General features: G+C 43.0%; 1 protein-coding gene across 2 annotated transcripts in view; it reads right to left on the minus strand.

The window, feature by feature from the left end:
- Nucleotides 1-722: 722 nt before the first annotated feature.
- CRPPA (CDP-L-ribitol pyrophosphorylase A) overlaps nt 723-27,858 on the minus strand; it is a 102,066-nt gene continuing 74,930 nt past the window's right edge. Inside the window, exon 10 of one of the 2 annotated variants that reach the window (XM_060248591.1) lies at nt 723-1,313. In XM_060248591.1, the coding sequence (XP_060104574.1) occupies nt 1,209-1,313 (105 nt within the window). In that variant the 3' untranslated portion in view covers nt 723-1,208. The remainder of the gene's footprint in view (nt 1,314-27,858) is intronic. The other variant, XM_060248592.1, reaches the window with a different exon arrangement.

Below are 27,858 nucleotides of genomic sequence, written 5' to 3' on the forward strand. Positions count from 1 at the left end.
TCTCGAGGTGACCGTTGCTTGAATTACTGTTGCCAGGTCCTGATGCACTGGATATACCCATAGCTGTTCCATAAAGTGTGAAGTCAGCCTATGGGTGAGCAACATTGTACTATGTCTTTTGAAGTCAATGGGCGTTTTCGCACTTACCTTTTACTGGCGCGACCACCCTCCTCACGCCGGCGGATCTGCAGGGATTTCGCACCAGAAGCGCCGGCGCAGCCAAAAGAGCCGGCAACTTCCGTCGCGGAGCCAGCTCAAACGTTTTCCTGCTTCTTGGCGGTTTCCGTTTGAGCTGGCTCCGCGACGGAAGTTGCCGGCTCTTTTGGCTGCGCCGGCGCTTCTGGTGCGAAATCCCTGCAGATCCGCCGGCGTGAGGAGGGTGGTCGCGCCAGTAAAAGGTAAGTGCGAAAACGCCCATCGATTCCTTGCTGGTTCAGAGGCTCAAATGCACGCCTTGAACCTATGAAGCCTTCCTCATTCACTCCAGTGAAGGATCAGCTTCATGCATAAAAAGATATAAAACCAGAATTTCTTAAAGGAAAGAAACCCAGTGATATAATGCACAATGAAGCCAATAACTACAGAAGTTTCCATGCCCCACTGATTTCTAGTATGACATTCCACAGATGTAATTTACATAAGATCAAAATATATTATCATTGTGATGTATTTACTTATGGATTTTTCATACTTTGAAGTGTAGAAACAGCAAAATGGACAGACTGATTAATATGAGTTTATAGTGATGTTCCATTTTAAAGGATCATTTCTAAGAGGTCTCAAGAGCAATATTGTTTGAATCACTATCAGCTCTAAAAATATTTCCTGAATTGAGAGTCCCATAGAAAAAGGTCTATAGAAATAAGAGTGTTAAATATGTACTTAATATCTCTCTTATTGGAAGAAACATGGCTTAAAGTGCTTTACTGGACCATGCCCATATCATTTTGACATAAATAATTCTTGCGACAGAACCTTAGAACACAATCATATTTTAGCTAGATACGCTGTACAAAGGCTGTTAAGGCAATATTCTACAAAGCTCAGTACACCTTATAATAACTTCTGTTTCATATAAAAGTTCCCTTCAAAATAGCCAATGACATTCCAAATACACTGGTAGTAGATTGTAATTGCAACTTTAAACATTCCATGTTTTCATTAATCAGCAAAAGATTTCAACTTTGGCAAAGAACTGAGCATTTCTCTCATGCTACTAAAAGCTGGCCAACGAAGGCAGGATTTCTGTCTCTAATCAATGCCATGATAAGTGCAGCAGCAGAATCAGCAATCTCTTGAAGTTTCATATTGTCCTAAGGGGAAAAAGAATAACTAAATCACATCCTTTTATTTCTAAAACAGTAAATCCATACATTCAGTATTTACAACTTTTCTGGGATCACATAGCTCTGAAATATAGTACAAGTCATGGAATCAAACCCTGGTGAGTAAATGAATAAAAGAACTGAAGGGGGGGGAGGATCATGTACCAAAAACAAATGCCAATGGGACATGTTGCTGCTACATATTTCTTATTCCATTTGTTTCCACTTAATAAGAACATAAGAGAAACCATGTTGGATCAGGCCAATGGCCAACTCTGTGTCACAGTGGTCAAAACTCAGGTGTCATCAGAAGGTCTCTTGAAGCCTGGTGGTCTACAGAGCTTATAAGCATATAAAAGTCACAGAATGAGGAGAGATTAAACAAACATGCAATCTTCAGTTATCAAATGAAAAAAAAATCTTGCAATAGGAAAGAATCAGGGCTTTTTTTGAGCAGGAACGCACAGGAACACAGTTCCGGCTGGCTTGGTGTCAGGGGGTATGGCCTAATATGCAAGCTAGTCCCTGCTGGGTTTTTTCTACAAAAATGTAAAACAATGGTGATATCAGGCGGTGTGGCCTAATATGCAAATGAGTTCCTGCTGGGCTTGTTCTACAAATAGTCCTGGAAAGAATGGTGTTGATGGCTTTGTACAGAGTGGTTCCACTAAAGGTTCCATATTTTAAGGAAGCCTTTCTTGATTCTGTATATGTGATGGTGCCTATTTACCTGAGCTAGTCTATTATTTGTACTTTGCTATTCCTCTTTAGATAGAGTGAGTCTTTTCTTCCATTTCCTGTTCTTTAATAGTTATTACAAAGTCAAACTACCAAGAGGCAAGCAAACACAGAACAAAGAGGCAAATGCTGTAACTGCGGACACCACAACGCACGTAGAAACACATGAGGAGGAGCAATACCCTAATGGCTAAGGGAAAATAAATGGAAAACAAAACCCACACCAATGTCACAGAATGAGCAGATGGACTGGGTGGGGCTCTCCTTCTCATAGGCTTTTTGGTCCCTGATCAAGTCACTCACTGAAGCCAACACTCTGTGACACTCTGTCACAGTGCTATCTGCTCTTTCAGCTTCTGCACCAGGTCCAACATGTCTAGATCAGGGTTCCTTTGGCCCTGACCCATGCCTAGTAAGGAGCCCCAGCAATTTTTGTCCTACACCTTTAGACAGAGAAGATATGGCTCATGGAGGCAGGGCAGCACTTGCTTTAGGGTTTGCATTGCCATGGTGTTCCACTGATTTTAGTCAAGAAGTACCAGTGCACCCACAAATTTCTTATCCCTCGGTGTCTAAAAGCATTTTGTTGCTACAGTCAATCATAAGGCAACCCCATAAACAGCTATCTCCATGAACTGCAGCTCCTCCACCATGAGGTTCATGGTCTGGAGAATTTGGGCAATCATATGGTTCTGTGAAGACTTGGAGTCTCAGCTGGGCCTACTAACTGCTCCCTCAGTGTAGTGAAGGAAAGCTATGCAGTGCTCACTGACTGCTCCAGATCTCACTAGTGACAGACACTGTTGTCCCTGCTGTCTGCCCACCTGTACCCTTACCTGATCCCTAGAGAGATGGTACCATAATCCTTTTAAACCTAATAAGAATGTAAGAAGAGCCATGCTGGATCAGATCTACCACCTTCCTTTCCTCAAATCAAAAAGCTATCTGAATACAAAGGATTCTTCTTCAAACAAAAGTGTTTCCTACAGTTGATGAGGCATTCTCTACCTTTGGACACACCCACACCCCCTGCCTCCAAGAGTTCACTGCCTTTGGCTCTGAGCAGCCTGCAAAACCAGTCCATTGAAGAAACTGAGGGGATTCCTCAAGGTCAAGGATCCTCTCACATCTGATGATTTACTTAATTAAATACATGTTCCCCACAAACCTCTCCTTATCTTGTCCCGAGTCCTCCTATTGAAGTTCTTTTGGCATAGTTCTCCTACCTGCTACTCATGCAGTCATGTTTGCTGGGGGTTGGGGAAGCCTGGCCAATACCTAAGGCTGCCAGCACTGAACCTCCTCATCCCTGCCACTTCTGGCACTGCACTTGAATACCCTTGCCTGCTGCTGTAATGCTCTCAGTTTTTTCACCTTCATCCCTCAAAACTACGCACAATCTCAGGGGAAGTACTGTTATCAAGGGTACCAGAAAGCCTTGCTTCACAGCCACCAAACACCATCCTTTCCCCAAGGTGCAACTCTGCCGTGCATTTTTTCTGCACTGCTGGCAGTCAAAAGGCAATTCTCTGCAGGTTATTCTGTCATATCACCTGCCTTCCTCAGCATGCTAAATGCAAGACTTTGAGCCCACTATCTTATGCTATCTCCCTTTTTTGGAGTGTTAGAAGTAAATCACCCTCTACCATGCAACACTGCCAGCACTCTTAGGATGCTATACACCTTTCTGTGTCAGCTCTGCCATATAGAAATGTAAATGGATTACAGTACCAGGGACTATTCTCCCATCTGTCTAAACTTTGGCCAGGATGATATGATGGGTGAAGTGATAATCCCCAAGACCTTCATGCAGAATGAATAGAAAACGTTACAGCTGGAAGTGTGTTTTCGGTTAAAATGAATGGAAAACAAAAATCAAAGAACACACACACTTTAAAAAAAATGTGCGCCCCTAATCCTTGGCATCTGAAGTTAAACTATCTCTTTTGGCAGACTGGAAAAAACTTGGTGGGAGGCCACAGACAGCTGCTGTCAGTCACAGTAGACAATGCTGGGCTATGTAGACCAATGATCCCTCTCCTTGTACAAATTTGTACATGCCAGGTTCAGTTCCCTCCTTCTTGGTTTCTCATCCCATCACAGCATTGCATGCAGATGGAGCAAGAAATATATTTCATAAAACAAGAGTTATAGTTTCACAATTTATACCACAAAACTACCAGTGAAATTAATTCCAACTGAAGAAACAGAGCACAAAGACATGCAGACCAGATTGTTAGGGTCTTAACTGAGAGCAAATGAATATTAACGCAAGACAACAGCGAACCAAGTGATATTGCACTTGATACAAAAATATCGCAAATATTTATGGAGAAATATAAATATTTATCTTGTTGGAAGCCGCCAACAGAAGCATCCCATACTAAGTGGTTTTAAATATTGTATTATCATGTATGTGTTACATTGTTAGGCACCCTGGTAGCTTTTGTAAGGGCAGAAAGGCAGCAAACACATTTTGCATATAACTAAATAAGTGCTTCACAAACCTTATGCAGATGACCTGTTCTCATGTTCACTTACTGTGTGGGGAGGTAACTGGGCATGAACATGCTGGCCTTACCTCCCAGCACATGATTGCTGAATGGTCTGCATGGGGCAAATGCACAAAGGGATGTGGGAGCTGGGATGGCACACTTATGCACACTCTACCACTCAGTATGATGAGAGAACACACGCATGGATTGTCTGCATAGAACTAGTCACAGACCTTATTCCTGATACCTAAGTAAGGCTTATACACACAATATGTTTTTAGTATATGCAAGCAGTATACACTCCAAAACTGAACTACACTGACCTAACAAACACAAACATGAGAAAGAGATAGCAATATGCTGGATCTCTTTTAAAATATGCATCTAAATTAATGAGGTTGCAGGGAACCAAACTAAACCAAAGCAAAATCCCAAAACAAAAGCCACATAACACATTTTATTAGGACCAACTAAAATGTGCTTGAAATTGCACCCTTTTCAAAATCACAGTTGAGCCTTGAAAATAATTATTCATGAATTATTCTCCTTTGTCTAAAATCATCCCACTTCTCTTTGCAATAAAATAAAAATGATGCTTGTTGGAGTCATAGCAACGGTGGGACATTCAGTTTGAAGCTGGTGCTCAATTTCTGACTGAATTGACAGTATTGTTAACATTAAAGTTGATATATTTTGGGTAAAAAAGGATGGGTAAAAAGGAAGGCACATCCCTCTTTCTGAACTCTACATATTCTCAACTTTATGACACATGGCAGAAATTGGAGGTTTTTCCCCAAAAGGTTCGGGTTCTAGGAGGTTCTAGGAGGTCTCATTACATGAAAAAGATTTATAAAGAAATGGAGGGCAGCAGGAGAGAACTGTTGTCTTCTTGAATTGCTTCTGGGTTTATCAGGATCACTTCTTATCAGGACCACTGGATTTGGTTATTTGCTGCTCTGATGCTTAAGGATGAAGAGTAAGTCTTGCAACTCGAGGCACTGATCTTTCTATCCTCCATATCAGCTGGGGTTGAATGTGAACCCACCCTCTGCTTAGTCTGCAGCTCCTCTGCTATCAATGAGGATGGAGAAGGATGGGTAAAAAGGAAGGCACATCCCTCTTTCTGAACTCTACATATTCTCAACTTTTTGACACATGGCAGAAATTGAAGGAGGTTTTTCCCCAAAAGACCTTGCCATTTCTAGGATTCCTCCAGGAGCAGAAAAGCTACAATTCCTGGAGAGCAAGGTAGAGTCACATGGGTATCTTATCTTTAGGACTTGTGTCCACTTAAGTGACCTGGATGTCCAAAGGCTGTGCCATCTGAATCATCTGCTCAGAGTAAAGATGTATGTCTTCACTTGGCGACACTGGCTCATGATCTCCAACAGTCTCATCAGGAAATGGCTACACTGGAACTAGCAATCAACCTGAAAAAGTTCTCCTATCCGGAACCAATAAATGGCCTGACCCAAACAGGGAGTCCAATATGTAGGTGTATGCGGTCTCTCCATCAATCTTACATTATGACCTCTCAGTTCCATCTGTAGTTCAGGAGGGTCTGGCTATTCTTTAAAACACTAAATGGGATGGGAGCAGGGATATTGGTGTCAGAACTTGAAGAACTTCAAACGAAACCCATTACTTTGTTGCAAAAGTATAGGGCGTTTATTGAGAACTGTGTTCAGAGAAGGCACAAGTTGATACTGATAACAGACTCAGCGATTGATACATTCTTTATGCAGTTGTTACAGAAACAATAAAACCATTTCTCACACTCTGGGAGACAGTTGTCCGTTCCCAGGGCTCCTTATCAGTCAAACGGAGGAAGGAGTCCTGCTGTGAGATTCTAGCAGGCCAGCTTCAAAGGACACCTGCAGATGTTTTCCAGAGGCTATCTGTCACCCTTCAGTGGTTACAGTTTGTTTGAAATGCAAAGCATTTAGTTAGTGGCTCTAGTTACAAGGACATAGGGTTAGTATACAATTACAATATGGAGTCGGTTAGGCTAACATTACCAAGCTTGGCAAGCATAATAGTTACAAGTTCTGACAATTGGTGCCCTGGACCTGGAGGTGCCCATGGAGGTGGTAGGGCTGGCGACATAGAGATGCACTCTGAAGGGGCATCACAATGAGTAGCCAGATTACATGCTAGAAATCATATGGCAGACTGTGCTGGAGAGTGGCAACTGGGAGAAGATGTGCATAGGGCAGTATGCCTACTGATCTTAATAATAGGCTTCAGAATCAGTTCGTTTGGTTCCTTTGAAGCTGATCCAAGTGAGTTGGATCTGTTGATACTGACCACTGGATCTTGTGTTTAGATTTGTTTGTGTCTCTTTCGTGATGGTTCCAAAGATGATCGGGTTGGGGCCCATTCTGGTGTTCTGGAACACCTACTTTGGATCCAACCTTGGAATCAACTGGACCAAAATGACTGATGGAGGGTGAGAAATGTGGTTGGTGGCAGGTTTAAAGGCTGAAAAAACAGGCTATTTACTCAAGGCAGATGTTTTGGCCACAGGGTTAACGGAGAATGATAAAGCCTTCTCCTGTAAGGAGGTGTGGTCTGAGCAAGAGAAACATTCTTTGAATAGAGACATCATTCTGATTTTTTTAAATGAAAGACAGAGCTAACTAAGAACGTACTTATCAAGGCAATGGCAAAAAGAGAAGTGAGCAAGGGAGAGGGCCCCCTCCTCGGAACATGTGACCATTAGGCAGGGAAACAGCCTTCAATGGCTCCAATTGGGAGGGGCCCCTTCTGCTAACCAGGTTAGTTAAAAATCTTTTGGTGGCTGGCCTGTCTGCATGTGCAGTCCCATGTGGGACTGCACAGAAAAACAATGATGAATGAATGTTCCCAAGTATGCTGAGCCCCAATTTGTCTTGGAAGCACAGCAAGGAAGAGAGTTTTAGCCTTCCCTCCTATGCTGCTTTTCCAAGTGAGTGTGTCTGTCCATGTGTGTTGTGGTTTGCCCTGTTGTAGATCCATATGTGTACTGAGGGAAAGCAGCCTGGCCATTTGGCTTGAGAAAATGGTGCAGGACAACTTCAGATCAATGCAACTCTAACCTTTACCTCCCCACCCCCCCAAACACTCAAGCTGAATTGATCCCCAGTGCCCTTGGGATTATTCTCCATTGGCATGTATGATCTGATGGCACATGTGACCCAACCTGACTCATGTCTAATGTATCACCTAGTTTGGCCCTTAGTTCTGAGTAGATATGAATATGTTTGTCAGGGGTCATTTTGTAGAAAAATAGGTGGTGGAGCTCATCCAGGGATTGTTATGCAGCTGCACATACTATTCAATGGACAAGGAGGTGGAACTCTCAGAAGGAGGAGGTGGAACTCTCAGAAAGGTTCAGGAGCTGTGCTCCTTTGAGCTCCCACTGAATCTGAGACCTGATGATTGCGCAGTAAGAGTAGTATTCATTTTGAAAGCCATGTTTTAATATGGTGGCTGATTACTAGCAGTACTTAGTTCCTGTTTTCAATTACTTAAGTTTAAACCAAAAACCATCACCAGAGGATTTGGAATACATGTAACAAAATAGCTATAATAGTTTCTCTGCTACAGTTGTGCTCGGCAGGGATTTAGAATCTAGCTCTGTATTCCCTCTGTTGCCTTATTCGCAGCAAGCTGGGTACATTCATGGTAAATAATAGTAAGTGCAAGAGGACACCCTCAGGGTGCTGACAGATCAATGAAACTCTAACCTTCACTTTCTCTGCAGGGTTAAAAGCATTATGCAAAACATTTTTCGCTGTGTCCTCAATAACAAATTCTGGCCCCTTATATGTGTATGTGTTATCAAGAAAAGTTTGAACAGATTTTCTTGTTTACAGATGAAAGTGTAGGTGAATACTCAGTCCCAATGGAATGATAGAAAAACCACGGCTTTCTGTCTGTTCAATGAAGGTAGCTGTGCAAAACTGACTTGACAAAGATGATGCAGGCAATTATGTCTCCTGCAACAAAAGCACTTTTTATTCAATGGTGCAATACTAAACATGTTAGAAATTCTCATGGCGATGTTTAAGGATTCACATATTCAAACACAGGAAGCTTCACAGGCTTAAATATTTGAAAGGTTTACAGTAAGCCACATTGCACAGAAGGATAGACAAGCAAAAGGAGATCTTGTTTTCATCCTACACCAATTATCTCACACTATCGACCACCCACTGCTGCTTCTGCAGTCCTGGCATTCTACTGTGTGATGCTTATGGATCATGTAAAGCAAATTGTTTGACTCATCAGCAAAACCTGTAACAAAAAAGACAACTGTTCTTTCCTATGTATTGTTGAATTTTGTGGTTAACCTTCCACCTCAAAAACCAATCTTTTTTTTTTGAACCACTATCTTGGATAGCGGCAATTTGCACTGTTATTTGTAGGGATGATTTACTATACATATATAGTAAATATATGTATTTACTATATATGTATAATACAAAGTACAAAACCTTTACCACATCATGTGGATGTAATTTTCAAGAGAAAGCAAAGTATGTCAAGTCTTATAATTCAAAGCAGACTCAACAGTGCAGTTACTGCATCTGATTTTTGTATTGTGTCACTGTGTGGGAAGCCATTCCACAAACTGCAGAGTACTTTTGCACACTTCAATATTTGGTAATGATTGCTGTAAGGTAGTCTCCTATGCATTTTCCTGTGATAGTATTGATGTTTGATAACTTTACTGATAAATTCGCCCATGGGTGGAACACAGTTTTTAAAAAGTTTATGATCTAAAACAAAACTCTTCACCCTTAGTACATATTCAAATCCATTCTCAATGGAGAAAAAATATAGCAACATTTTAAGTATTTGAGTGGAGGAGTTGCAAAGGAAGAGGTATCAAGCAAAATACAGAGAATGGGCATCACCAGAAGGCTAAAGCAGAATGCACTACACCATCAAACACTGAAATGCAGGGGTGGCCATCAAGTAGAGTAGGATAATCCAAGTCAGGACAGATATGCCAGTGTGTCAGATTGCCTGCACAAATATAATTATTCCTTCTTCAGAAAAGGTACCCTATATACTCGAGTATAAGCCTAGTTTTTCTGCCCAAATTTTGGGCAGAAAAAAACCCTCCTCAGCTTATACTCGAGTCACTATTCTGCCCGCATCCCCGGAATTCCAAGGACAGCTAAAGCTGCCCCCTGCTCTCCTCTCCTCAGTGAAGGGGGAGGGGTCGTGCTGGGACTGGTGTTTTCAGTCTGACCAGAAATGACTTCTGCCTTGGTATTGTTGATTTGTGTTTTGCACCACCATTCTCCTCATCTTTCATTGCAAGTAGCATTGTGGCCTTACCTGCCACAGGAATAGTAACTGCTGCGTTTCCCACCCTCGGCTTATACTCGAGTCAATAAGTTTTCCCAGATTTTTGGGGTAAAATTAGAAGCCTCGGCTTATATTCGGGTCGACTTATACTCGAGTATATACGGTAGTCTGATTTTTCCATCACCACTAATTATTTTTCCGGTCTGCCTGCATGCTGACCTAAGTTGAGATAAGTTTCAAAAATTATGTTTCTCTGGAATCAAGACATAATGGCTGGGAAGTATTCTTCACCTATAAAGCTCTTATATGATTATATTTAGACAAGGAATAAGGCCCATCATGAGAATAAATACAGCAGGCTCTAGAAAGATGCTCTGGGCAAGTGCCCCAGCCTTGAGCACTCAGGACGTGAAGGCAGCTTCCCCAGTGGCCCAGTCTTCACCTGTCCTGGGAGCTGGAGGAACTGAGTGATATGAGGCTCAGCCAAAGGGAGGTTAGGTGGGTCACCACCAGTACGGATTGGCTTTTATATCTATAGAATTGGCAGCTATTTGGCAGACTGTACAACTAAATCAAAGGTTCTGCAAGTGTTACTTGCTTCAAAGAGGTAGTCTGGTAATAAGAACAAGATAGTATTCTGTAATGATGACTTACTTTAATTTACTGCTGCATTAGTTTTTAATTTGGATAATTACATTTAAAAGCATGCATGTTGAATACTGCAGATATTTCTATTTCCCCAACAATTTTTACTTTTCTTATCTCTTAAATTACCTTTGCTTTCAATTGTGACTATTCCACTTTTTAAAAAAAATATTCTGAAAGCCACCCCAGAAAGCAGATTTTTCCAAAGGGGGCACAATATAAATGTTTTAATAGATAAAAGGATGATGATCTGTAAATTATTTAAATGACTGGGCCAAGTTATGGCTTAGATGACCCACCAGATTCCTATAGTAAAGAAAAATCAGCATAACTGAAAATATGCACAAACATAAAAAAGGAAGTAAAAAATTAAATTATTGTACTTTGTAGATAAAGATAAATCCTAACAGTTGTGCTGTGGAATCTTGTGCAGTCTCCTTTTGGTCAATACATTAATGAAAACCAGCATTAGGCATTGCCAGGAGTGTGACATTTTTCTTAGTACTGTGCTCAGCTGTTTCCTGTACTAAATATTGAAAAGGATTCAAAAGAGAGCTATAAAACTGATAAAGGCAGATCCCATAAGAAAGAAGTATGCAACTGGGTACAATTTAAACTTAAGAAAAGAGGATGAGGAGAGGGAATAATCCAATAGAATTTGACAATTTTGAAGGATATCCACAAGAAAAGAGGGAACAATTCAGTGTATTCACAGAAGGTGAATCGATGGTGTGGTCTCATTTGGAATACTGTATACAATTCTGGTCACCGCACCTCAAAAAGGATATTATAGCATTGGAAAAAGTCCAGAAAAGGGCAACTAGAATGATTAAAGGATTGGAACACTTTCCCTATGAAGAAAGGTTAAAACACTTGGGGCTCTTTAGCTTGGAGAAACTTCGACTGCAGGGTGACATGATAGAGGTTGACAAGATAATGCATGGGATGGAGAAAGTAGAGAAAGAAGTCCTTTTCTCCCTTTCTCACAATACAAGAACTCATGGGCATTCGATGAAATTGCTGAGCAGTCAGGTTAAAACAGATAAAAGGAAGTACTTCTTCACCCAAAGGATGATTAACATGTGGAATTCACTGCCACAGACAGCTTCAAGAGGGGGTTAGATAAAAATATGGAGCAGAGGTCCATCAGTGGCTATTAGCCACAGTGTGTATATATGTGTGTGTGTGTGTGTATATAATTTTTTTTGGCCACTGTGTGACACAGAGGTCGTTTTCGCACTAGCGTTTACTCCGGCGTAGCACCCCATTTACCTCCGGATCTTTTCCTGGTTTTCGCACCTGTTGCTCCGGCGCTGCGGTTTGCTCCAGCGCTTCAGGGGTTTCACGCCGGAGTATGTTTTTCAACATGCTTCCGGAGTTTTTGAAAACCTCCGGATCCATACCGGATCCACTCCGCAGAGTTTGCTGTGGGAAATCCATCCACGCCGGATCGACTGCTTTGTGGGCGTCACCCTCTCCCTTTCCGTCCTCCCACCCCATCCACCTCCCTGGCCAATCATCAGCCGTTCGCGGCGCTTCCCAAAAGTGCCCGCACGGCCATTTTTTTTTTTTAAACTTCATATTTCATTTTTTTAAACTTCATATTTCTTATATTATTGCTTTTCCGCTGTTGCGTTATTTCGTTAGTTCGTTAGGTCCCCATTGCAGCTGCAAGCGCCAGCCGGGGAGGGGGAAGAGCGCGGAGGAAATCCCAGCTTCGCCACCCGGGAGGGAGCGAGGCTGGGAAGGGAAGAACCTGCCACACACACACACACTAGTGCTGGGAGGCTTAAATGTAAAAGCTTTCTCCAGTTTGAACAACGTGTAGTGTATCGCCATAACCATTTCGTTATAACGCAGCCATTTCATTATGGCGCAACCATTTCATTAGTTCGTTAGGTCCCCGTTGCAGCTGCAAGCGCCAGCCGGGGAGGGGGAAGAGCGCGGAGGAAATCCCAGCTTCGCCACCCGGGAGGGAGCGAGGCTGGGAAGGGAAGAACCTGCCAAACACACACACACTAGTGCTGGGAGGCTTAAATGTAAAAGCTTTCTCCAGTTTGAACAACGTGTAGTGTGTCGCCATAACCATTTCGTTATAACGCAACCATTTCATTAGTTCGTTAGGTCGCCGTTGCAGCTGCAAGCGCCAGCCGGGGAGGGGGAAGAGCGTGGAGGAAATCCCAGCTTCGCCACCCGGGAGGGAGCGAGGCTGGGAAGGGAAGAACCTGCCACACACACACACACTAGTGCTGGGAGGCTTAAATGTAAAAGCTTTCTCCAGTTTGAACAACGTGTAGTGTGTCGCCATAACCATTTCATTATGGCGCAACCATTTCGTTATAACGAAATAGCGTTAGTCCACGCAGCCAGCGGAGGCGACTGGGGACACCCAGACGACTCCGCGGAGCGCGCTGAGCACCCGCCAATCACCATCAGTGGCGGGAAGTTGACATCCAGATTCTCCACTGTGAATGCTTCTGTTAACACATAAAGGGCTGTGGAGGATGCTACAGCTGCAGCCAATCCATAAGCAGAAGCGGCACACGTGACGCTCTTGTTACGTTGTTACGTAGTTACGCAACCAGACTTGCGCTTAAAAAAAAAATGATTGACAGGGCATCGAACTCAAGTCGATGCTAGTGCGAAAACGATTTGAGCCGGGGCTTCATGGAAAGCGACTCTACTAAAGAGGCAATGTGCGAAAACGAGAAAAATGATCCGGACATAATTGCGCCGCGGAATAAGGGGAGCAAACGCTAAGTGCGAAAACGACCAGAGTGTTGGACTGGATGGGCCACTGGCCTGATCCAACATGGCTTCTCTTATGTTCTTATGAAGTAGAACACTGGTATTAAATAATGCAAGGGAGCTACAGACCATTTTCGCACACAGCTTACCACAGGGTCACATTCCTGTTCTCTCTGCAGCGTCCGTTGGATTTCCCATTATCTGCGCCGAAGTTACAAGAAGTGCCTCGGCTTTTGCGTAGCAAATGTAAACCACTAAAATTCAGTTTACGTTTGCTGCGCAAAAGCCACGGCACTTCCTGTAACTCCGGCGCAGATAATGGGAAATCCGACGGACGCTGAGGAGAGAACAGGAATGTGACCGTGTGGTAAGCTGTGTGCGAAAACGGTCATAGGTTAAAACACTATGAATAATCTTTTAAACTTAATTTAATGAAAATTTCAACAATGAAGCCAGCTAGAAAGGGAAGTTGACAAATGACCTGGAGATTTTATAGTAATAGTTTCACAAACGTCTATCAGTGATTATTCAGGTATAAGATACAACCAACATGACAGGAAGGACACTAAAATTCTTAAAAATGTTTTTAAAGTGTAACATATGTACTTCTTGTGAGGCACTTTGTAAAGATAATCAGCACTTAAGAAGTCATAGACTTCTATTTACCTTCCCAATACCTCTTGATTAATCTTATGGCAAAAGAGGGCATTGTATGTCTATAATACTACTAGAGAATCTCTTCATCCATTTTCCTTTTACTAACAATTGCATACAATACAATCAACTTCCCCAATCTTAAAAATAATATGAAGTACGACCTCTTAGTTTTACAGATACAATTATAAAGAGAGAATTGCAAAGACCCAGAATTTACCTTGCACACAAGCAGGAAAAAGCCCAGCAGGAACTCATTTGCATATTTTTATTTTTATTTATTTATTTAAGATTTATATCCCGCCCTTCCCACAAGTGGCTCAGGGCGGCTTCCAATAGTAGATCCATCAAAATTACACATATAAAGGGATCCATATTTAAAACAGATAAAACAGATAAAACCCTAGTTATTAATACACATAAATATTTCAGCTATATATAAAAGGAATCCAGCAAGTTACAGTAAAATTCTCAAGCTAAGTAAAGGCTAGCCGGAAGAGGGTCGTCTTACAGGCCCTGCGGAACTGAACAAGGTCCCGCAGGGCCCTCACCTCTTCCGGCAGCTGATTCCACCATGTAGGGGCCATAACAGAGAAAGCCCTTTCTCTGGTGGACTTCAACCGGGCTTCCTTCGGCCCAGGGATAGTAAGGAGATTTTGTGTTCCCGACCTCAGTACTCTCTGGGGAACGTGCGGGGAAAGACGGTCCTTCAGGTAGACAGGTCCCAAGCCATATAGGGCTTTAAAGGTGATAACCAGCACCTTGTACCGGACTCGGTATATTACTGGAAGCCAGTGCAGGGTCCGAAGACCCGGCTGAATGTGTTCCCGCTTTGGGAGACCTAATAACAGCCGGGCCGCGGCATTCTGCACCAGCTGCAATTTCCGAGTTCGGGACAGGGGCAGCCCCATGTAGAGGGCATTACAGTAGTCTAACCTCGAGGTGACCGTGGCGTGGATCACTGTTGCTAGGTCGTCGCGCTCCAAAAAGGGGGCCAACTGCCTTGCCCGCCTAAGATGAAAAAACGCGGACTTGGCAGCGGCTGCTATCTGAGCCTCCATCTTTAGGGAAGGCTCCAACAGCACCCCCAAGCTCCTGACCCTGTCCGCCGCTATCAGCGGCGCACCGTCAAAGGCTGGTAGGGGGATTCCCCCTTCCGGACCACGGCGACCCAAGCAAAGGACCTCTGTCTTCGCAGGATTAAGCTTCAGCCCGCTCAGTCTGAGCCATTCAGCCACGGCATATAGTGCCCGGTCTAGATTTTCCGGGACGCAGGTCGGCTGGCCATCCATCAATAGATAGAGCTGGGTGTCATCAGCATACTGATGACACCCTAGCCCGTACCTTCGGGCAATCTGGGCAAGAGGTCGCATATAGATGTTAAATAACATCGGGGAGAGAACCGCCCCTTGAGGCACACCGCAGTCAAGTGTGCACCTCCGGGACAGCTCCCCCCCAACTGCGACCCTTTGTCCCCGACCTTCAAGGAAAGAGGAAAGCCACTGTAAAGCCAACCCCTGAATCCCTGCGTCGGCGAGGCGACCCTTCAGTAGCCGGTGGTCGACCGTGTCGAACGCCGCCGACAGGTCCAACAGCATCAGCACCGCCGAGCCGCCCCGATCCAGATGCCGTTGAAGGTCATCCATTAGGGCGACCAGCACCGTCTCCGTCCCATATGAGTCCACACTCCCTGATGCCACTGGAAGAGATGCTACCTGTTCAGTAGGCTACTTTCTGCATATTAACACAGAACAGTACAGTGACATCAGCTGCATTTCACAGATGTGTTTTCACACAGCCCAACGAGAGACCTCCTCCCCAACCCCCACCCCCACCATGGCCAGAGAGAGCCATGTGCATCAAAGCGGGCAGTGGCAGGCCCAGCTTCTCCCAGAAAGGGGCTCTTGTGGGCGGCTCTGCATCACTTGCTCTCTTTGCAAGCTGTTGGAGGCTGGAGGCAGCAGAGAGGATAGAGCACATAGTCTGGGAGTGCATGGCTGCCTAGCGCTTTCCCTCTGTCAGAGACATGTTTTTGAGCGAAGCCCTGGCCAAGCCAGCCAGAACTGCATTCTTGTGCATTCCTGCTCAAAAAAAGCCCTGCACAAAAGTATGTTCAGGGATGAGAAAAACCTAAAGCAGAGAGAGCTAGAAAAAAGAAGCTGGGTTTAACTCAAAAGTTTTGATATTTATATGTTTTTCAAATGATTGTTTCATTTTACAATCATCTCTAGCACAATATAATTGGGGCTCATATTTTTAGCTAATTTCTTTCTTGTAAAATGCTTGGTAAGATTACCTTTACCCATATATTTTAGATATCATAAACCAGGTCAATGCACCTGTCTCTATAGCTCATTAGCACAACATTTAGTTGGAACAGAAACATCAGATTTAATTACTAAAATATTCTACAAGTATGTAATTGTTGACTGGCCATTAACCAATAATAATATCTCTGAATTATGTTTTTTCCTGCTGGACACCTATTGATCAGATATCATGCTCAGTGTTCTCCTGTCACTTTGATCTTCCAATTTCCTAATTAAAACATTTCTTTTTTTCCTTCCTTTCTTTTTTTGGGAGGGGGGATACTCCCTCCAAGTTACTTTAAGGCCATACTGACTTGAGGCTATTTTCTTTTCTGTGAAACATCTTTAGATATTTACTTGAACAAGCCATTCCTTTTTTGTGGCCTACAGAAGTAGTTTCAAAGAGGTTGCATGCCAAACAACTGCTAGCCCATGCTTTTTTGCACAGATGACCACTTGAAGATCATCAGTTACAGGTAAGCAATGTTTTTATACATGTTGTGGTGTGACATATAATTGACTTACAGACTTCTGTATTGATAAGAGTGCATTTTGTCTTAGGAGTTTGGATACTGGGGAATTATCTTAACTTGATGGTACTATGTTATTCAATTATTTAGACACAGACACACATAATTTTTTTTTTCAAATATATTTATTTATATATAGTTATTTTGTCAGATAATTTTTCGCATGGTGCATTTGTTCTGTTTCATACTTTGCTAAGTCCATGACATACTGGTTGATTTATATTGATTCAGTCTAGTTCCAGACACATGAAAAACAGGTTGCTTACCTGTAACTGATGATCTTCGAGTGGTCATCTGTGCAGTCACACACATGGGGTCTTGCCGCAGGCAACGGATCCATACCTCGGAGTCTCTAATAGCTCGCCTAGAGTGCTTTTTGGCGCGCTTCCCCCTTGCTCTGGGGAGCAGGCATCGACTGTGCATGCCTGGAGCGAGGGGGAGGCGCCCTTCCCACTCAGTTTCTTCCAGCCGCCACTGACACTCTACAGAGGTAAATATTAGGCAGAGGAAGCCAGGAGTGGGGAAGGCTGGGTGGGCATGTGTGACTGCACAGATGATCACTCGAATATCATCAGTTACAGGTAAGCAACCTGTTTATCTTCTTCGTGGTCTCTGTGCAGTCCCACACATGGGTGACTAGCCAGCTAAATGGTCACAGAGGTGGGTGCTGGTAAGAAAAAGAAAGTGTTAGTCACATCCTACAACTGGTAGATAGAAGCAGATGCACTCACCAGTCACTTCAATGGAAGATGGACCTGAGGACCGCTTGACCGAAGGAGGCGTCTCATCTCGCATGAACATCCAAGGCATAATGGGAGACGAACGTGAATGGTGAGAACCAAGATGCCGCAGCACAGATGTCCTCTAGAGAGACGCCCTGCAGGAAGGCCGAAGATGTTGAGACCGCTCTGGTTGAGTGAACCTTAAGGCCTTCGGGTAAGGGTTGCTTAGCCAACTCGTAACACAACTTTATGGCACTAGATACCCACTTAGATCGTTTCTGGGTAGAAATTTTGTGCCCTCTGTGGGGATTGCTGTAGGCCACAAACAGGTTAGGGTCCTTATGGAATGGTTGTGTATGAGAGAGGTAAAAGGACAAAGCTCTCCTGACGTCGAGGGTGTGTAGAGCTCTTTGCCCAGGGTCCTTTGGATCAGAAAAAAACGTTGGCAATGAAGTGGATGTTGACATATGAAAGCGTGACACAACCTTTGGAAGGAAGGAAGGGTCTGGTCTTAGGACCACCTTGTCCTTATGAAAAACTGTGTAAGGAGCATCATAACGGAAAGCACACAGGTCACTGGCACGCTTGCCGGAGGTAAGGGCAACTAAAAGGGCGGTCTTCCAGGACAGCAGATTGAGATGCACTGTGGCCAGAGGTTCAAACGGGGGCTTCATAAGATGTGAAAGCACTAACGACAAACTCCAAACTGGTACAAACGGTCTGATAGGAGGGTGAAGGTGCAGCATGCCCTTTAAAAAAGATTTGGATAACCTATGTGAAAAAACAGTCTGGCCATCAACAGGATCGTGGAAGGCAGAGATGGCCGAAAGGTAAACTTTTAATGAGGAGTAGCAGAGACCTGACCCCTGCAGGGACAGTAGGTATTCCAGGATCAAGTGCAGGGGTACAGACTCTGGGTGGAGATGCTGGGATGATGCAAAGGAACAGAAACGCTTCCATTTGCATTGGTAAGAACGCCTGGTGGAGGGCTTTCTAGCGTTTAGAATAACCTCAGCTACTTCTGCAGATAAGGATGTGGACGGATTCTCCAAGCTGTGAGGGCCAGAGTTTGAGAGTTGTGGTGGAGTACCTGGCTGTGAGCTTGGGTCAGTAGGTCGCCTGCTAGCGGAAGGCGGCAGTAAGTGTGACAGGACATCTGTAGAAGTCTTGTGAACCACGGTTGCCACGGCCACCATGGCACTATCAGAATGCAGTCTGTGCTGTCCCGAGCAATCTTGATCAGTGACCGCTTTATAAGGGGGGTCGGTGGAAAGAGGTAGTGCAGAGGACTCCTCTAGGTGTGCAGGAAAGCATCGTTGCCTCTCTTGGTGTAAAAGCGAGGAATTTCGCATTGTCCTTCGAAGCAAAAACATCTAATTTGGGGACTCCGAAGCAAACAAAGATGCGATGTAGATAGATTGGATTGAGGGACCATTCGTGGTCGTCTATGCGAATCCTGCTGAGAGAGTCAGCCAGGACATTCTCTATGCCTGGGAGGTGAATGGCAGTCAGGAAGATGTTGTGTTTGATACACCATTCCCAGAGCAGTATGGCTATGCGGCACAATCGGAAAGATTTGGTGCTGCCCTGTTTGTTCAATAGAACACTGTGGCCATATTGTCTGTAGTGATCTGGACATGTTGACCTCTGACAGATGGAAGGAACGAATGAAGGGCCCTGTGCACAGCAATCAGTTCCAGGCAGTTTATGTGCATAGCCCTCTCGGACAGAGTCCACAGCCCTCTGACAGTCTTGTCCTCTAAGAGGGCTCCCCATCCCCACTTGGAGGCGTCTGTGATTACAATGACAGATGGAGGAGGGAGAAGAAAAGGCATCCCGAAAAGCAGATTGTGTGGCACTGTCCACCAGGCAAGGGAGTGCAGAGCCCTCTGAGGGACGGTGAGAAGAGTACTCTTTGGTTGTACGTGTGGATGGTAGGTACAAACAAACCAAAGTTGAAGGAGTCGCATACGCAGTCTTGCGAAACGGAGGACAGGCATGGTTGCAGCCATGAGGCCCAGGAGACGTTGTATGGTGATCGCAGGCTGCAGAGGAGTATGCCGAACTAGGTGGGCCAGGGCGATGATGGTCTGGGCACGATCCTCTGAAAGAAAGACGAGATGAGGAGACATGCATAGACGAGCACCTATAAACCGCAAGTCCTGGGTCGGTGTAAGGTGTGATTTGGTGACATATGGCGAATCGAAGATATTTGCGGTGCTGAGGTCTGATGGTTACATGGAAATAAGCATCCTGGAGATCCAGGAAAGCCATCCAGGAGTTCCTTGGAATTAGGGGCAGAATGGATTGGAGGGAGATCATTCTGAATTTCCTGTAGGCTATACGTTTGTTCAGCCTCTGGAGATCCAGAATAGGCTGCTTGCCGCCATCCCTCTTGGGCACCAGGAAATATCTTGAGTAGAAACCTGTCCCGCGAGAAGGGGAGTGGGAGTAACGGCAGTGGACTCGTCGGGGTAAGATCGGAGCTGAAGCCGTCGGGTTTGTTGTCCGGGCGGCGGAAAGGAAGAAACTGAGTGGGAAGGGCGCCTCCCCCTCGCTCCAGGCATGCGCAGTCGATGCCTGCTCCCCAGAGCAAGGGGGAAGAGCGCCAAAAAGCGCTCTAGGCAAGCTATTAGAGACTCCGAGGTATGGATCCGTTGCCTGCGGCAAGACCCCATGTGTGGGACTGCACAGAGACCACGAAGAAGATCCATGGTGTCACCCCTTCAGGTTCAATTGCAATTTTGCTGTTTAACAAGAACTATCCTTGAAAATGGTGTGGAAACTTTAGTCCAGAATTGATACACCGTATCAATACTTAAGACCTTCACTGGTCACCTGATAATTTCTCAGCCCAATTCAAGTTTCTTTTTAAAAATCTTTAAAGACCTTTATGGCCTAGGAACCTGACATCTGAGGTACTGCTATACTCCTGCCAGGACATTAAGTTCAGCATCTTGGGGCCTTGCTTCATGTCCACAGGACTCACAGAAGGATTCTCAGAAACATATACAATTTGCATCAGAAACCACAGTACTTCTGACACAGGAGGAAAGTAAGTTTGAGGAGGTTCAATTTGTCTTCTTGTGAGCCCCTCCCAGAATTATGCTACATATAGAACATTAAATGCAATTATACTCATTGAAATAAACAGGACAAGCACTTGTGAACTAAAGTTGCAATGATTCCAACAGCAGAGCATATATAACTCTGTTATATATTAAGTTTACATGGATGGAAGACTACCATACCACAGTTTGTGACCTACATGTTCTGAGAAATAGACCAATGTTGCAAACTGCCAAGTCTTCAGAGAGGCTGCAATCTGTTAAAACTTGCTATAGAAGAAAATAAGGAAGAAATTGGCAGTTTAAAGGACATTTCTCTCATTTCTTAGACACACTGAATTAATAAACAATAATCTTGTGTGATATGAAGGACTTTCCTGTCTAGACAAAAGCATGAAGATACAATAACCTATATTTATCTAAATTTACTATTGGTTTTCAAATCTCCCATTAATCCTAACTCCTACAAACTAAGAATAATTTGAGAAATAAACAATAATTTGTAATAACTACTGAATTTATCTCTAACATTCCTCTCAGTCATACATAATCCATCAGAGATGTCTGAGAGGAAATACTGGGGAATGGCAAAGTGAAGGTGTATGTGTGTGAGATTTCTGCAGTTCAATTCCCTTTTAGGTTTGATCCCTTTCTACTACTGGAGATTAGATCCAAAGAACTAAATTTGCAAACTTCAGTGAAACAGAATCTCAGAGTAAAAAAGAAATGGTTCCTGCCTCAGCCCTGCCCCACCCCATATCAACAAAGCCTGATGACAGTGGATTTCTTCCCAAATACTCCAGGGGAAATTTTATTATTTGGTATATGTACTCCTTTGAGAACCTTAGGGAAGCCAGGAAGTACCTTTGTCAAATCTTTCAAATCACAAGTGCACTCCTATGACACTCAAAAAACAAAACAAAAGAAAAAAAAACCCCTCTATTATCCACATACTTTGAACACTGAGGAAAATTGTTTGTAACAATTTTGGTTTGGTCAGGCAGCTCATCAGAACTACACTGGATCAGGATTCAATCTCAGGACCAATCCAGAAGAGGTCTGACTTGATTGAAACATCTGATATAGCTGAACTTTGTAGTCATCCTTTTAAAAAAAGCTCCAGTGGAACAGGGAAAAGTAAGACTCTCAGAGCTAAGTTCAGTATGCATGCTCTGTCGCCCTAAAAAATGCTGTGGCCAAGTATTCAAATTCCAATAGCAAGGATCTCTGCAGAAGCAATAACAATGCTAAGGCATGGATGCTTCTTTATATTAAGGAATGTGTTTTTATATTTGTTACATCTAGCCTAGAAAATGCTAACAAAGAATACTATTTACTTCAGTATTTAATATAATCATGTAAAACTCAGACCTCATATTCAACTGTTGAAGCCACACAGGATTTTCCATTATGTTAATAATTCATAATATTAGCAAGTCTCACAGATCTAATCTTTGATTTTTGTAACAAATGAAAAAAAATAAGACAGCACAATATTTATACATTCTTGATTTAGAGCTCAACAACATTAAGCGTAGGAGATCTTTATTTGCCCCCCCTCCCCCGGAACTAATTACAGCTTTGGTTGGTGGTGATTTACACTAGGCAACACAAATACATTGGGCTGTATCCTGACACCTTCTGCCAAGTCTTCCTTCAACAGAGAAAGCTTCCTTCCTTCAAGACTGTTCTCCATTAGAAAGCCAGTCTCCTTAGGAGAAGTGCTTCTTTGTTGAAGGAAGACTTCGAAGAAGAGAATTAATTCCAGCGGGGCAGCCATGCTAGCCTTTTGCAACAAAAGAAAAGAGAAATGCAGTGGTACCTTAAAGACAAACAATATTTGTTTGAGCATGAGTTTTCATGAGTCAGAGAGAACTTCTTCAGATGCTTGCACCAACGCTTACATTGGAATTATTTTGTTACCCCAAGAGTCATAAGATCAAACTTTAAAGTAGGTAATAATAGGATCCAGATTCCAGACCATTCACAGCAACACTTATCTGATTTTTACAGCATCCCTGTGGGGAGGAGCCTCAGCCAATGAGGCTTTGCTCTGTAGGTCCTGTGTGATTGAGCAAGCCTGACAAAGCAAGCTATGATGCAGAAGGAAGTAAGAGAGAGGAAGAAGGAAGCAGAAAACAGCCAGTTGCTTGGGGGCCTGATAGGAGCCCTCCGAGGGCCTGATTTGGCCCCCAGCTGCATGTTTGACATCCCTGCCCTATGCCCTACTACCTGTGCATAAATTGAATACAAAATATTATTTTAGTTAGTTGCCAAGTTTCATAGTTTGGTTTCTTACATAAGAATGGTTTTCTCACCTCAGTTATTCTAAGATTTAGCAAAACCAAGATCTCAGTCTTGCCCAAATCCTCAGATGATCTTCTAACCATTAGTGTCCTAAATATCTGAAGTATTCTGTCTTCCCTTAGGTGAACAAGGTTTAATTTCAATTATACTTTATAAATTACTTACCATACAGCATGCTGGACAGATGTTTATAAAAAAAAACAAGCAAAACCATACTCTTTAAACCAGATAAGATGCTTTTCTGACTGGTGCTGCTCATCCATGCTATAAACACAAGTGCAAGTTGCACAGTTGCAAACTTTTTTTATGGCTACTTCCTTCAGAGTCCTTCCCTCAAAGGAGACTATAATAGTGCTCATTTTGCCAAGTATTACAAAAAGATAAAAATTAAACATCTCCTGCCTTTCATTCTGCTAATTGCACCCAACTAATTTGAGATATTTTTCACCAATGTCCCAAAAAACTATGAATTATTAACATAATGGAAAATCCAGTGTGGCTTCAACAGTTGAATATGAGGTCTGAGGTTTACATGATTATATTAAATACTTGCTAGGAATACAATAAATAATGAGTCACCAAAAATTAAAGCAACATGGTAGTAGACAAAGAGAAACTAGCAGTAGAATATAAAGCTCAAACACATGAAGTTGCCTTATACTGAACCAGGCCATTGGTTCATCACTGACAGTGGCCCTCCTTGTACTTAAAGAAAAAAGCATCCTGTACATAGTACACATACCACTACCACCCCAATTAAAAGGATGGACTTAAGAGTATACTTCATGAATTCAGTGTTATTATGATGGAGATGGAATGAACTCAATAACTATGATTTCTTCTTTGCCCTAATCGCTTTCAATCTTTTCTTTGCAGTTATGTTTTTTTCTAATATTTCTAGGGTCTTGCTTGTATTGGGAGTTCCAATTACACTCTGCAAGTTAGTGAAGGAGCTCAGGAAGCTTTTAAAATGCATGGCAACAAGAGATGTTTAGGATTTAAGTTTGACAGATATGTAAATATGTCAAGTAAGTTAATGTGCCTTCATAACTTATTACCAAGAACAACTACTGTGAATACTACAGGATCTTGTTAGAAATAATTATCTTGCAACTACTTTATCAGAAGCAGTTTGCCTGTTTTCAAAGCAACTAAATATAGGTAGGTGCACTTAACTCTGTCAGATTGTTAAACAACATGGATTTAATAATACTCAGCATATATTTGTTACTTTAAGTGAAACATTTGTTGCTGTGGTGGTGGAGGAAGATTGCATACAAACTACTAAAAGACTAAATTATGTCACATGTTGCTTCTAGAAATAATAGGCTGGGAAAGGACCTCCCATTTCTTCAAGGAGAGTGATTTCTGTCAGTGTTCCATTATCAAAGCTCTGTGGACTAAAAGCAAAGTTTTGTTTCTCAGCACTACTGGTTATGGTGCCTAAATTAATATCTGGGGTAGAATAGTAGAAAAACAAGGACAACTGACTAGTAGCAATCAAGATATGAGCTCATCTAATTGTTCCTGTTTTTTCCTCATTTCTGCGTTTGTTCCTATCTGTTGTTTGCCTCTTTCACTCGATAAGTGGTTTTAATTGTGGTTAAGAGTTAAATAAAGGAAAGCTTTTAATTACTTTGTGAAAGAATGTACGTTGGTGTTTTCAGTTAAGGTTTCACCATCAAAATTAGTCGGGCTTTAGTGTAATCAAAAAAGAATGTCATGCTCTGTGTTGTGAATTAAAGCAATCACAATGGCAATATCCATATGAAGTTTTCCCACCACCACCCATAGCTACATAGCAAGACATCTCACTTGCAATAAGTTTAAAAAAACACCCTAATATTAGATACAATGGTTTTAATTTACATCCCTGATGGAAGTTGTGCTTACAAAAGGGACTGATTTCTGGGTAAGTGAAAGACCAAAAGAGATCCCCAGGTGGAGAAAATTTCAAAACTGTGATGCTGCAATCAAGATGACCCCTCTCTCATATCACCTACCATATTTCAGCCAGTGGCATCACAAGGTAGACATCTGCAAGATAACTTAGTACCTAGGTAAGAGTGTACAGGAGACTTGGAAAGCAAAATACATGAGGAAGACACTTTATTCTTATTCCCTCTTGCTTATGGATTTTTTTTCTCACAGTGTAACACTCCATTCCTAAAACAAATATACATTTCTCCATAACTGGAAGCATGCTTAGTGTTGTAATGGAACTCAATGAATAAAGAGATCCAGTTGAGGATGCAACACTTGCCTTTGTGCCTGAACAGCCCAATGTTTGGGGAGATACCACAGAGGTTGAGTTTAAAAAACCCTGAAACCATGGTCTTTGAGGCCAGTAAGGTGCAATATCAATCACCTCCACCCTCAGGTCTACTACATATTACATGACTTGCGGAATGAGGGGGGGGGGGGGTTTGGGGGGGAGAGACCATGTAAGCAAAACCCTTTTGACTACTTGCACACCCAGTGCTTTTCAAATCTGCTCCTAGAGAAGTTCACAACTTGTCAACTGTTGAGATGTGTGAACAGACTGAAGTTTACTTCTCTGAAGCATGCACATATTAATCTGAAGACCCACTTCTGGTCCAATGGTCTCCTGCTGAACCAATCTGTCTTGATTTACCTACAACTTGCACAGCCTTGACTGAGTCTACAAGCTGTTCTGCTTACTTTGTTATTTCTGTTGTATATGTACGAAGAGACTTCAAACAAGCTCCACCCCCAATGATGGATATATTCTGTTGCTAATATGTGTGTCTGTATTAGAACATTCTTTTCCTCCAGATGTTCCTGGAAGGCAAGAAGTACCAGTCATTGCCCAGACTTCTAAATGATTGGTGCTTATTTTGACTTCTGGTGCTATCCAATTGTCTTTTGCCTCTCCCTTTTGGGACTGGGCTCCAGAGTCCATACACACTCACACTGGCATCTGTTCTCACCACCACTCTCTGAGGACTCTGAAGGGGGGAACTCTGAGACAGTCAGTCACTAGCCACCATGAGAGCTCCCTCAAAGGCTGGAAGGGATGGCTACAAGTCATCGTTATTCTCTGGCTATTAATAGTCTTTGAACAGGCCTTGCCAGCAACTGAGCCAGTGTTATTAGATCTTACTGGGATTGTTATGAGGCTGCTAATATCATGTCCCTCATTTTCAGTTGTTGCTCTGTCAACAATAAATCTCTGCTCAGGCTGGTGTCTATAAATGCAAGTTTAAAATCTGCTGCTGGTGAACTGAACAGCTCTTTCAATTACCGTAATAGCTATAATAACAAAGCTGAAAGCTTCCTTTCAAAAACCTTTTCCTCTTCATTCTGCAATTCAGTCCTGCTAGGTATAGGATGGCTCTAACATCACCATCTTTCTTTTGTACTATAGAGAAGCTGAGTAGACTTCTAATGTCCTTGGGCCTCTGGACTTATTCTATGGATCCTATTTCTAGCATATATTGAACTACTCAAAGGAAAAGTTGATGTCTTTTAAGATCTGGAGAAACTTCTAGTTTCTAGCTCCAGGGGGTAGCTGTGGGTGGTATCTCCAAAATTTAGTGTTCTCAGTTGACCACTGCTAAATTTCTGCAAACTGCTGAAGGTGACACTGATGCCTAGAGGGTGGCCAGCTCTACTGTAGTCATGCCCCTGTAGGCAGAAACTGCTTACATTGCAGCATTATTTTGATGCTTGGAAAGATTAATGGCTTCAGCCTGCAGCATTTTGACCAACACTTTTGTTTTTGTCAGAGAGGGCCTCCAAAAATAAGACATAATTCCCATAGGAATAACTAGTACTTGCCTCATAGTTGGCTAATTTGCATGAGACAACAGCCAAAGTATAAAATTTGCATCCCTTATCTATGGGAGTTGAGGAATAAGGTACCTTCTGCTTATTACGGGTGGATTCCACAACCAGAGAGTTAGCTTTGGATGGGATTAGAAATGTCCCGTACACAGTGGAGGCTGACAGGGAAGCAAGCTTCTGTCATAGTTCTGCTGACAGGTCTAGCAAACTTTGTACCATAGTGAACACCACTTGTCCTCCAGGCTCAGGCTGCAGGGCTCTCAAGACAGGACCAGTGGCTTTCGAAGTCAAAGAAGCCACATCAATTTGGAGGTAATTGGCCATCTTTAATATGTACTCCAAGTAGATGCACAGGTCCTTGTTGCGTGAAACTTGTGTAGGATCCACCACCATATCATTGGGGGATGGCTCTGAAGAGATTTTGGACTCAATGTTGTAGCTACCTGATAACAGCACCAATATTGTCTGAACTTTGAGTGAGTGGTGGAGATGTAGTGGGGAAGGAGATGTGTGGCCACGTTGAAAAGAAGGCAATCATGAAAAATCCCTCTACAGAACCAAAGGATGATCACGGATCTGAGCAGTGATCCTTCAGCACTGGATCCTATGGGAGGGCTGGCATAGTGGAGATGTAAATGTACTTTAGTGGTCACAAATCTCTGCAGGCCTTTTTCCTCTTAAACTGTGAATATCAGCCAATTTCAGCTGAATGCTCAGTGGAACTGAGGTGAACATGGGAGCTCCTTTGTATGTCATGTCTCTTTTGAACTGTGTTGTTTCTGGGGTCTCTGGGCTACCCATCTGATTCAGTTGGGGCAATGAAGTTGGTACTGTGATCTGCCACCAGAGCATCTACTGAATGCAGTTTTAAAGCAATCAACTGATTTATATATTAGCCAGTGACTGATTTTTATTTTGGCAGAGGGTATCTTATTCTGCCTTAACCATCTTATCAAAAGTTCATGGGAATGGGAGTGCTAAAGGCTTGGATTCTGCCCCCCCCCCCTTGAGAAAAGGCTTTGTAGAAGCTTTTGAGTTGAATGGTGACCTGCCCTTTTTTGTCTTTTTGATCATTAGATAATTACAGTACTCTAGAGACCTTAAGTAACAGCTTTGGGAACATTTTGAGGGAAATGCTTAGCTTGAGGAGTGGTTTCAAGAGATTCTTCTCTGATAACTCCCCTTTCTCCTATCGTTATAATTTAAGGA

The sequence above is a fragment of the Heteronotia binoei genome, chromosome 10 (assembly GCF_032191835.1).
Source record: "Heteronotia binoei isolate CCM8104 ecotype False Entrance Well chromosome 10, APGP_CSIRO_Hbin_v1, whole genome shotgun sequence".
Lineage (NCBI taxonomy): Eukaryota > Metazoa > Chordata > Lepidosauria > Squamata > Gekkonidae > Heteronotia > Heteronotia binoei.